A 12,249-nucleotide genomic window follows, 5' to 3' on the forward strand; every position below is an offset into this window, starting at 1 on the left:
ATTTGAACAGGTTAAATTATTTCACACTAACAAGAGTGAAATTCTTCCATTGGCTGTTCCTGCAGTCCTGGAGAGGAACAGTTTTGAGCAATGTCAGTCTCCATTTGGATTTCTAATTTGAAATCAACAGGTTAAGCAGGGATGATTCCTTCACTGGGTGGCTAGTTTCCTGTACCATAGTTCTCCAAGCCACCCTGAACACTAGGAAAGGAGTTTCTATAAGGTCTCATAGGGTGGGGAGACAATCCCTTTCTTTCCTACACATGCCAACTGTAATCTCCACACAAACTTGGAAAACTGTAATTAAAATTTACCAATTTAGGCACAGAGGGTCAAATTAGGACGTGATGCACAAGGGAAGGATTGTAAAACCCATGTTAGTAAATGCGTGTGAGATTATAGAGGTGAGTCTAGAGCAGTGGTCTCCAACCTTTTTATGTCCAAGATCACTATTTGAATTTAAGGGTAACCCAGGATCTACCCCACCCCTTCCCCAAGGCCCTGCACCTTCCCCAAAACCCCACCCCACTCACTCCATCTCCCTCCCTGTCACTCCATCCCCCCACCTCACTGACTCTCACCAGGTTGTGGGCTCTGGGCTGGGGCCGAGGGGTTTGCAGTGTGGGAGCAGGCTCTGGGCTGATCCTGGGGCAGGGGGTTGGGGTGCAGGAGGGGGTACAGGGTGCTGGCTCTGGGAGAGAGGTCAGGACTGGAACAGAGTGTTGGGGTGCAGGAGGGAGTATGGGGTGCTGGCTCCAGGAGGCTGGCTCAGGGCTGAAAGCTGAGGTGCAGGAAGGAGTTCGGGGTGAAGGAGGGGGTATGGAGTGTGGCCTCTCGCCAGGCAGCACTTACCTCTGGTGGATCCCAGTTGGCAGTGCAGCGTGGCTGCCATTAAGGCAGGTTCCCTGCCTACCCTGGCCCCATGTCGCTCCTGGAAGGGCCCAGGGCGCCCCTGCACCCCTGGGAGAAGGTGGAGGGCATGTGGCTCTGCGTGCTGCCCCTCTCTGCAAGCACCGTCCCCACAGCTCCCATTGGCCACAGCTCCCTGTTCCCTGCCAATGGGAGCTGCAGGGGCCGTGCTTGCAGGCAGGAGCAGCACGCAGAGGGAGACCCCTCTGCCCCAAGGGGCCATCCTGGCTGCTTCCGGGAGCCTGCCTTAGTGGCAGCCACGATGCACCACCAGAGATTGCGATTGACTGGGAGATCCTCTAGGACCAGTTGGTGACCTCTAGTTTAAACTGGTGTAACATGCATGACCAGGAAGGATTGGAAGGAGGTGTACTGTACACCAACATAAGTGCTCTCTGGGCTCTAGGGTTGCCAACTTTCTGATGACAGAAAACTGAACACCTTGCCCTGCCCCCTGCCCTCTGCCCCTACCCCACCACTTCTCCGAGGCCCCATCCCTGCTCACTCCATCCTCCATCGCTCTCTCGCCCCACCGCTCACTCATTTTCACTGGACTGAGGCCAGGGGGTTGGGGCATGGGAGGGGGTGAGGGCTTTGGCTGGGAATATGGACTCTGGGATGGGGCTGGGGATGAGGGGTTCAGAGTGTAGGAGGGGGCTCTGAGCTGGGGCAGAGGGGGGAGTTCAGGGCGCGGGCTTCAAGCAGTGCTCACCTCAAGCTGCTCCCGGAAGTGGCAGGCATGTTCCTGCAGCCCCTAGGCGGAGCCACGGCTAGGCCACTCTGCACACTGCCTCTGTCTGCAGGCGCCACCCCTGCAGCTCCCATTGGCCATGGTTTCCCGGCCAGTGGGAGCTGCAGAGCTGGAGCTCAGGGCTGGGGCAGCACGTGGAGGCCCCCTGGCCACCCCTGTGCTTAGGGGCCACAGGGACATGCTGGCTGCTTCCTTAGCCCCTACAAGTGCTACTGACTGGACTTTTAACTGGAGGCCTGGCAACCCTACTTGGTTCACTTATGCTCACCTCTGAATTGGGCCAAAATCTGCTCCCTGGCCCTTTAGCATCATGATTGATGATAAGGGGGAAAAATGAGATTTTTACTCTCAAATCTAAAATAAATACATATTCTCCCTTGGCAAGTAGAATATTGCAAGCTCACTGTTAGAAGACGAGACAATTCAGAGCAATAGCATTTGCCCTTTAGATCTTAAGAGCTTTACTGGTAACATAAATCCATTTTTGTTGTTTTTTAAAAAGTGAGTTAATATATGGGCTTGTTCCTAGAGCCCTTACTCATGTGCTTTCCCGTATTTTGTGGATACAAATTAAGTGCTGTTTTCTGGGTCACTTGGATCAGTATGTTACCAGCTGGCTAATCCCGTAGGGATAGAATTTTCCAATGGAGAATTTGTAAGAATTCTGTAATAGGTTTGCTACAGCTATAAAGCAGAGATGCATTTCTTTTGCCAAGTGAAAGGCAATTAATCTTTGATGTTTATTCCTCCCCTTTTAATTTAGCAAGATCAGGCACTTTTCTGGTGATTCTGACATAATGACCCAGGACCAAAAGTCTTGTCTCAAACTTTCAACTTTTGGGTCAATATTTCTGCCCTCTACCGACTCTGACACCAGGTTATACTTTACATTTCAGGGTTTTACCAATGGTATTATGTTCTAGTTGACTATTGGCCCCAGTCTTGCAAACACGTACACATACACATGCAACACAGGAGCAGTGTCATTCAAATCAGCATGGTTGTCATTGGGACTTTACACATGCTTAATGTTAAGCATATGCAGAAGTGTGTGCAGGATTGGGGATTTAGTTAGTTAATGTCTTTGGTGCTTTGAAGACTTTTAATGGTTGCAAGTAAGAGTTTTAGTATTTTACATACTGTTGTGAAGCAGTCACAGAACTTAGTAATTTTGGCAGCTATGAATGTAAGAAAGATTAGAAATGTACTATATGACTGGATAAAGCCAACTTGTGACTGAGATCATTGCCTCCTTCAGACTTAGTAGCAAACATATCATTATTAGAAATATATTCTGAAGATTGCAACATGAGTCTACTCTGCTTGGACAGGGAGAAAGCAGTAAGGTAGCTGCCTTACTTTCTTTTGTTTTTTAAAAAGATGTTTGAATTCTCAGAGAATGAATGCAAGGGCTGGGACTAGTGATACCCTGCCTCCCAGCAGTGAAGAGTGGACTGAATGTGAAACACACAGGTAGATGAGCACCATGCGCTTGCAAGTATCCATTGGTGGATGTGTGGGGAGCTCTTAGAATTAACAGAAAGGCCTGATTGTCAAAAGAGAGTTCTAAATTGTCTTCAAAGTTTCTATATGATCTTGATTGTGTGCACACATCCCCACACTCATGCACATTCAAAAGCTGAATTCCCACAGGGAAATTCCTTGAGAACAACTTATGTAGCACCTTTGAAAATTTGGCTCATGAGATGTTGTAATGAGATCACTTCACTATAATAACCAGATCATTTAAAAATATATTTGAAAACCTAAAGTTGTTGTAGTATCATTTAAAAACAAGATGTTGCTGCTGAAAAAATGTACAGTGCTGACTCATAGTGAAGAGGGGACTGCAAACAGGGGAGTTTGAGAGCGGGAGAAGGAAATCCCCCTGCTGAACGAACAAAGTGCAAGTACTAATCTTGGGCTGAGTGAGTTTGTTTGGCTGTTTGTGTTTTTCCTTCTCTTTCAGGTTATTTTGGTTACAGGGTCAGCTGGGACTGTGTGTCTGGAGACTGTTTGAGCCTTTGTTTCCTGGATCAGAGAATCATAGAATCACAGAACATTGGGGTTGGAGGAGACCTCAGGAGGTCATCTGCTCAAAGCAGGATCAGCACCAACTAAATCATCCCAGCCAGGGCTTTGTCAAGCCAGGCCTTAAAAACCTCTAAGGCTGGAGATTCCACCACCTCCCTAGCTAACCCATTCCAGTGCTTCACCACCCTCCTAGTGAAATAATGTTTCCTAATATCCAACCTAGGGACATTACCAGCAGATCAAGGGATGTGATCATTCCCCTCTGTTCGACATTGGTGAGGACTCATCTGGGGTACTGTGTCCAGTTTTAGGAGTCACACTACAAGAAGGATGTGGAAAAATTGGAAAGAGTCCAGCGGAGGGCAACAAAAATGATTAGGGGTCTGGAGCACATGACTTATGAGGAGAGTCTGAGGGAACTGGGATTGTTTAGTCTGCAGAAGGGAAGGATGAGGGGGGATTTGATAGCTCTTTCAACTACCTGAAAGGGGGTTCCAAAGAGGATGGATCTAGACTGTTCAGTGGTACCCGACGACAGCACAAGGAGTAATGGTCTCAAGTTGCAGTGGGGGAGGTTTAGGTTGGATATTAGGAAAAACTTTTTCACTCAGAGCGTGGTGAAGCACTGGAGTGGGTTAGCTAGGGAGGTGGTGGAATCTCCTTCCTTAGAGGTTTCTAAGTCAGGCTTGACAAAGCCCTGGCTGGGATGATTTAGTTGGGAATTGGTCCTGCTTTGAGCAGGGGGTTGAACTAGATGACCTTCTGAGGTCCCTTCCAACCCTGATATTCTATGATTCTGTGATTCTATGAACCTAGACCTCCCCCACTGCAATTTGAGACCATTACTCCTTGTTCTGTCATCTGTCACCACTGAGAACAGGTGAGCTCCATCTTGTTTGGTAGCTGAAGGCTGCTATCAAATCCCTCCTCACTCTTCTCTTCTGCAGACTAACAAGCCCAGTTCCCTCAGCCTCTCCTCGTAAGTCATTTGCCCCAGCCCCCTGATAATTTTTGTTGCCCTCCGCTGGACTCACTCCAATTTGTCCACATCCTTTCTGTAGTGGGGGGCCCAAAACTGGATGCAATACTCCAGATGTTGCCTCACCAGTGCCAAAAAGAGAGGAATAATCACTTCCCTCGATCTGTTGGCAATGCTCCTACTAATGCAGCCCAATATGCCGTTAGCCTTTTTGGCAACAAGGGCACACTGCTGACTCAGATCCAGCTTCTCGTACAGTGTAATCCCCAGGTCCTTTTCTGCAGAACTGCCGCTTAGCCAGTCGGTCCCTAGCCTATAGCAGTGCATGAGATTCTTCCATCCTAAGTGCAGGACTCTGCACTTGTCCTTGATGAACCTCATCAGATTTCTTTTGGCCCAATCCTCCAATTTGTCTAGGTCACTCTGGACCCTATCCCTACCCTCCAGCATATCTACCTCCCCCGCCCACACACACAGTTTAGTGTCATCTGTGAACTTACAGAGGGTGCAATCCATCCCATCATCCCAATCACTAATAAGGATGTTGAACAAAACCGGCCTCAGGACCAACCCCTGGAGTACTCCGCTTGGTACCGGCTGCCAACTAGACATCGAGCTGTTGCTCACTACCTGTTGAGCCCAACAATATAGCCAGTTGTCTATCCACCTTATAGTTCATTCATCCAATCCATACTTTTTTAACTTCCTAGCAAAAATACTGTGGGAGACCATATCAAAAGCTTTGCTAAAATCAAGATATATCACGTCCACTGCTTTCCCCATCTCCACAGAGCCAATTATCTCATCATAGAAGGCAATCAGGTTGGTCAGGCATGACTTGCCCTTGGTGAATCCATGTTGACTGTTCCGGATCATTTTCCTCTCCTCCAAGTGCTTTAAAATGGTTTCCTTGAGGACCTGCTCCGTGATTTTTCCAGGGACTGAGGTGAGGAGATCTTCCTTGATCATCCTTGATTAGCCTCAATCAGCCTTGCGATCATCCTTCCCCTGACCTAGGAGAGTAGGCCTTAAAAGCCAGAAGCTGAGCAGCCAAGGGGAGCTAGCAAACAGGGGACCACAAACGGGAGTTTGGGAGGGAGTTTGTGGGAAGGAGATATAATATAATCATTATGGTTAGGAAAGGCCGTATCACCAGTGCCAACACTGCTCTTGTCTCCTCCATCTGCACCTGTATCCAGACAGACAACCTAACCCTGGATGCCTCTACCCAGATCCTGGTGTGGATTTGCATAGACTGTGGTCTGCATTTCCCACTCACAGAAAGCCAGGCTTGGGGGACCATCCAGTGTTGAAAGGTGCCTGCTGGTCAAATCTCTCAGAAAGCAAGTGGGAGAGCTATAGGAGGAGGTGGCTCGGCTGAGCAGCATCCGTGCCCACGAGGAATTCCTTGAGAGTATTTGCATGGAGACTTCCAAGGCTGAGGAGGCTATCCAGCTACAGAGGACTGCTGTCACGCCACTGGGGAGGAAGATATGGCTCTGTCACAGGGAGGACATTAGCTGCTGATTGTTTCTGGCATCACGCAGTGCTCCACCCCTACTCCCAACTCACCCACCACAGTGATAGAAAATGGATATGCTGCCCTAGCAATGAGCAATGAGGAATTGCCCCCCAAAGGTAGAGAAGAAGAAGCCATGTACCCCCCAAGGCTAGGAGGATCGCAGCCACCATTCCCTGGAGGAAACATAGGGTAGTGGTGATTGGTGACTTTTCTTTTAAGGGGGACAGAGGCACTCATCTGTCACCCTGACATGGCATCCCGGGAGGTATGCTGCCTGCCAGGGGCCCATATCCAAGATGTTATGGTGGGATTCTCAAGGATCACCAGGCCCTCTGACTACTACCCCATGCTACTCATCCATGTGGGCACTAATGATACTGTGAGGTATGACGCTCAGCAGATCAGAAGTGACTACTGGGCTCTGGGAGTAAAGGTAAAGAAGTTGGGAGTGCAGGTGGTGTTCTCTTCGAGCCTTCTGGTCAAGGGTAAGGACCTAGGCAGAGACAGATGCATCCAGAAGGTGAATGCCTGGCTGCGAGGATGGTGTTGCCAGGAGGGCTTCAGCATCCTAGACCATGGGATGCTGTTCTAGGAAGAAGGACTGCTAAGCAGAGATGGGGTCCATCAGACTGTGAAGAACTTCAAAAAAATCTCACAAAACTAAGTGATTGGGCAACAAAATGACAAATGAAATTTAATGTGGATAAATGTAAGTAACGCACATTGGAAAAAATAACCTCAACTATACATACAATATGATGGGGCTAATTTAGCTACAACTAATCAGGAAAGAGATCTTGGAGTTGTCGTGGATAGTTCTCTGAAGACGTCCATGCAGAATGCAGCAGCAGCCAAAAAAGCAAATAGGATGTTAGGAATCATTTAAAAAGGGATAGAGAATAAGATGGAGAATATCTTATTGCCCTTATATAAACCCATGGTATGCCCACATCTTGAATACTGTGTACAGATGTGGTCTCCTCATTTCAAAAAAGATATACTGGCATTAGAAAAAGTTCAGAAAAGGACAACTAAAATGATTAGGGGGTTGGAACGGGTCCCATATGAGAACAGATTAAAGAGACTAGGACTTTTCAGCTTGGAAAAGAGGAGACTAAAGGGGAATATGATAGAGGTATATAAAATCATGAGTAGTGTGGAGAAAGTGAATAAGGAAAAGTTATTTACTTGTTCCCATAATATAAGAACTAGGGGCCACCAAATGAAATTATTGGGCATCAGGTTTAAAACAAATAAAAGGAAGTTCTTCTTCACACAGCGCACAGTCAACCTGTGGAACTCCTTACCTGAGGAGGTTGTGAAGGCTAGGACTATAACAGGGTTTAAAAGAGAACTAGATAAATTCAGGGAGAATAGGTCCATCAATGACTATTAGCTAGGATGGGCAGGGATGGTGTTCCTAGCCTCTATCTGTCAGATAGTGGAGTTGGATGACAGGGAAGAGATCACTTGATCATTACCTCTTATGTTAATGCCCTGTGGGGCACCTGGCATTGGCCACTGTAGGTAGACAGGATACTGGGCTGGATGGACCTTTGGTCTGACCCAGTATGGCCATTCTTATGTTCTTATGTACCTATCGAGGAAGGAGAAGAACATATTTGGATACAGACTGGGCTTTAAAGTAGGTTCGAATTGGGCAGATGACCAAAGCCCACAGATAAGTCAAAAACATGGAGATCTGGGAGAACAGTCAGAATATGGGGGGAGCGTGGGCAGTTATAGCAGGGATAATGGAGAGACAAGACAGACCTGGCTGAGGGCAAGGGGGTAATCAAATCGATATCTTAGATGTCTGTATACTAATGTGAGAAGTATGGGGAATAAGCTTGGACACAATTCTCCATTTGAGGCCTCATCAGTGCGGAGTAGAGTGGAAGAATTACTTCTTGTGTCTTGCTTACAACACTCCTGCTAATACATCCCAGAATGATATTCACTTTTTTTCAACAGTGTTACACTGTTGATTCATATTTGGCTTGTGGTCCACTATGACCCTCAGATCCCATTCTGCAGTACTCCTTCCTAGGCAGTCATTTCCCATTTTGTATGTGTACAACTGATTGTTCCTTCCTAACTGATGTACTTTTTATTTGTCCTAATTGAATTTCATCCTATTTACTTCAGACCATTTCTCCAGTTTGTTCGATAATTTTGAAGTATATTCTTATCTTCCAAAGCATAGAATTCCTGAGACACTGTTGCATAGAATGTGTGATGGTTGAGAGAAGTGACTTGATTGTGGTCTGTAAGTATGTAGACAAGGAGAATATTTCTGTTAACAGAGGGCTCTATAATCTAGCAGACATAGCCAGATCCACTGGTTGGGAGCTGAAGGTAGACAAATTCAGACTAGAAATAAGATGCCCATTTTTAGTGAGAGTAATTAACCATTGGAGCAATTTACCTAGGTTTGTGATGGATTCTCCATCACTTGGAGTCTTTAAATCAAGATTGGAGGTCTTCTTCCCCAAAGATAATTCAATGACAAGTTATTTAAAATTGATGCAGAAATCGTAATTCAATAACAAGTTATTTAAAATTGATGCAGAAATCATTGCCTGAAATTGTATGGCCCATGTTGTACAGGATATCAGATGATCACAAGGGTGCCTCCCAACCTTAGAATTTATGCATTTATGTGTCTAATTGTATTTTGGGCTTCTGTGACATTTGCACACCCTACCAATTACATTTTCAACCTGCCAGAAACATGGGGAATGGGGAAGGGAAAGACTTTACCACAGTATTTTTAGCCCTTAGCCTTGACCTTTGAGAAGTCACTGTATCTTTAATGTCTCTTGGAATTACAAACCAAGGAAGGAAAAAGCCAACTGAAAATAACACAAATGAACAGAATTGTTTGTAAGCTGAATGTTTTGTTCTGAAATATCTGAATTGGATGCATTGTGATAGTTCTTAAAACAAAAATGTTTGTTCATGATCTAGTTTGGGCAAAAATACTGTAGCCATTCAACCCATTTTTCTAAGCCTAGTCACAACTTATAAGTCATTAAAAGCATCTCAAGGGGCTTGTGATGAGTTGCCCCCCTTTAAGGTGCCACCTGATGCACTGAGACTGCCTGTTCCAACAGCCTGGGCCCCCTTTACCCTGTCCTGCTAAGCCAGGCTCTTAAGCCTCCTCTAGCACACACACAGGCACCGCCACACCCAGCTGCACAAAGACACAGACACAAAGATCAGCTCTGGGAAGACTCAGCTTAAGGGACTTACCCCAGCACTCAGGTGCCAACCTTCCTGTATAGAAAGATCTGCACAGCACAAGCTCATAAAAATTCACCCTCTCTCTCAATGTGAAGAAAGATATGCACAGCTTCTTGCACCCTTCCCCCCAAGATATGAATTGCACGAACTGGGTTATGTTATAAACAAAATAAATGTATTAACTATAAAAGGCAGATTTTAAGTGATTATAAGGGATAGCAAACAGAACAAAGCAGATTACTGAGCAAATAAAACAAAATGCGCATACTAAGCTTAAGGTCTTTAAGAGATTGATTTCAAGAAGTAATTTTTCACCCTATATGTTGTTTTAGACAATTTGTAGCATTTCTGTAGCTGAGAGTTCCAGTTATTTCTTCTTACAAACTGGACCCCCATGTCTCAGTCTGGACTCACCCCTGCATTTCCCCTCAGGTTAGGTCCTTCATCCCTCCGGGTACTTTCAGTAGTCTTTCTTCTTGGGTAAGCAATGGAGGAGAGTCCAGATTAACCCCTTCCCCAGCCTTAAAAGGGATTTACCTAAAGTGGGAAACTGTAGTTTGATCCCCCTCCCCCTACAGAGGAAAAGTACCAGCAGTGTCAAAGGTGGTATTTTGTATCAGGTGACAAGACCACCTGATATGGTAGTGTCACAGCTACATCCCAGGATGCCTCTCAGGAAGGAGAGAGATTAGTCTCTTCACAGTCTTACTGTTTCTTCCTAATGGCCCATCAAAGCTGTGATGGCTGGTTGTCCAGTAGGTGTCTCCCAAAAACACACAGCTGTAATTGTTACATAGTCAGCATTCCTAACTTTAGATACAGAAAGGATACATGCATACAAATTGGATAATCACATTCAGTACATCATAACCTTTCCAATGATACCTTACAAGACACATCTTGCATAAAATATATCTTAGGCCATATTCATATCAGAACAGTATTTCTATGAAGAATATGAGGTGTAACACCACAGAGAAGCTGAGCTGGAGATAGGGGACTAGAAGCCATACATACTGCAATGGGCTGTGCTTGCTATTTTAGACTCCAGGGGATTAGCCTGGCCAGGCTCAGAGACTTTGTCTGTGAACTTTCAAGTCTGGGGGCTCTGGACCAGGGTCCTGAGGTAAGGGCCCTGTGAACTGTTGTTATAGCTGCTCCCTCTCCTTTGTAAAGGGGACGTACTTATTGTTAGTCAGTTTTGGCTTCCTTTGGCCCAGATCCTTTAAAGTGAATTTACTGGTGACCCAATTGGGGAAACTAAGGCAGGATGAGCCTGCAGCATTATGCCTCACCACAAGGGGGGCTGTAGGGATGGGATATGCTTTGTATACTGCCATCCTTATTTATGCTGGGTAGTAGCTTCTTCCACGAGCTGTTCTGAGGTAAAAAATGGGAGGTGAGTGGGAAGTATCAAAAAAGCTTTGTCTGTCTTTATATATTGTAAAGGAGTACAATGGGGTGCAAGACCAATTTAATAAAAACGCCCTTTACAATTCACCTTTAATTAACTTAGCCTCACAACAACTTTTGAGGTAGGGAATATTCCATGCATGCATTTTACTAAATGGCAAAGAGGTGAAGTGACTTCCCTAAGGTCACACAGTCAGTCTGTGACTGACAGATCTAGGAACAGACCCCAGATCATCTGATTTCCAGTATTGTGCCTTAACCACAAAGCCTTGCTGTGTGTCACTAATATCTCACAATGTTTTTACTACAATTAAAAAAGGAAAGAGTAGAACAGCTGTAAAAACTACATTGATAAAATGGCAGTTGGTTATTACCAGAATAACTGAGTTCAGAAACTGGCCCTCTGGATGTAACTGAGAGAAAGATTCAGGTAATAAAACACAAGAGGCAGTCCATCGAAAGCAAAATTCCATAAATACTTACATTTGAAAAGAGAGGTAGAAGGGATAGCAAAGTGCTTTCCAACGACCCATATGTTCTCAACTAAAATTACTACTATTCCTCTAATTGGCAGCCATGTAACCTTTGAAATACAGCTGTTAACTAAGAACACAAAGCAAGTATCAGCAGGAGTGTTGACCATATTTTTTGTTCATCGTTGGCACCCTTTTCATCTGCAAGAGATGGTCAGAATTACTGCCTATGATGGTTGGTGGTGCATGGTTTGCAATGTCTGATGTGACTGAATAGTTCAATCTGAGATCTGCATGATCTTTGGCAGTTATTACAAATATATATATCTTGGTTGGGAGCAGGGTGGATTTGATTTAAACCATGATAGAAATCACTAGTCAGGAAGACTCGATTTAATCATGGATTTCTACATAAAAGTGCATTCTTGTTGGTTGTTATAACCTTAATACATATTATTCACAACTTAGAGATAGATGTAGGTTTTGTTGTTAGAAGGTATATTTTTAAAGTGATTTATTTTGAAAACTTTTCAGAGTAATTTTACAGCTATATCAGAAAATCAATGAATGATTGGTTATTTCATTTACCAAAGGTAATTGAAGAAGATATTTATGAAGTCACTGGAAGGTGAACTATCTCTCTCATTCAACAGATTAATCATTAATATTTGGAGGATTTTCTTGCCATGCTGTATTAAGAGGAGAACATCACCAGGCAGATATTTAAATTGTTTTATTTAACTAAAACAACTACATTAATGTATTCTGGATTTTTTTCTTCAACAGCAAACATATAATATTTTAACAAAACAAGCATATGAATTTTTGAATTTAGTTAAACATTCAAGTTTTTTAAAATCAGATTTGTTTTTGTTAGAATTGGTTTAACTAAAATAGTTAAATGAAATATTTAAAAAAAAAA

The 12,249-nt window shown here is 44.6% G+C and overlaps 1 protein-coding gene across 2 annotated transcripts in view; it reads left to right on the forward strand.

The window, feature by feature from the left end:
• Positions 1–12,249, forward strand: part of EPAS1 (endothelial PAS domain protein 1) — a 178,608-nt gene that overhangs the window by 115,828 nt on the left and 50,531 nt on the right. The window contains exon 7 of one of the 2 annotated variants that reach the window (XM_032770228.2): positions 3,041–3,133. The exons of the other annotated variant lie outside the window; for it this stretch is intronic. Coding sequence (XP_032626119.1) covers positions 3,041–3,133 — 93 coding nt within the window. The remainder of the gene's footprint in view (positions 1–3,040; positions 3,134–12,249) is intronic. 2 annotated transcript variants of the gene reach the window in all.

This window comes from Chelonoidis abingdonii, chromosome 3 (genome assembly GCF_003597395.2).
Source record: "Chelonoidis abingdonii isolate Lonesome George chromosome 3, CheloAbing_2.0, whole genome shotgun sequence".
Taxonomy (NCBI): domain Eukaryota; kingdom Metazoa; phylum Chordata; order Testudines; family Testudinidae; genus Chelonoidis; species Chelonoidis abingdonii.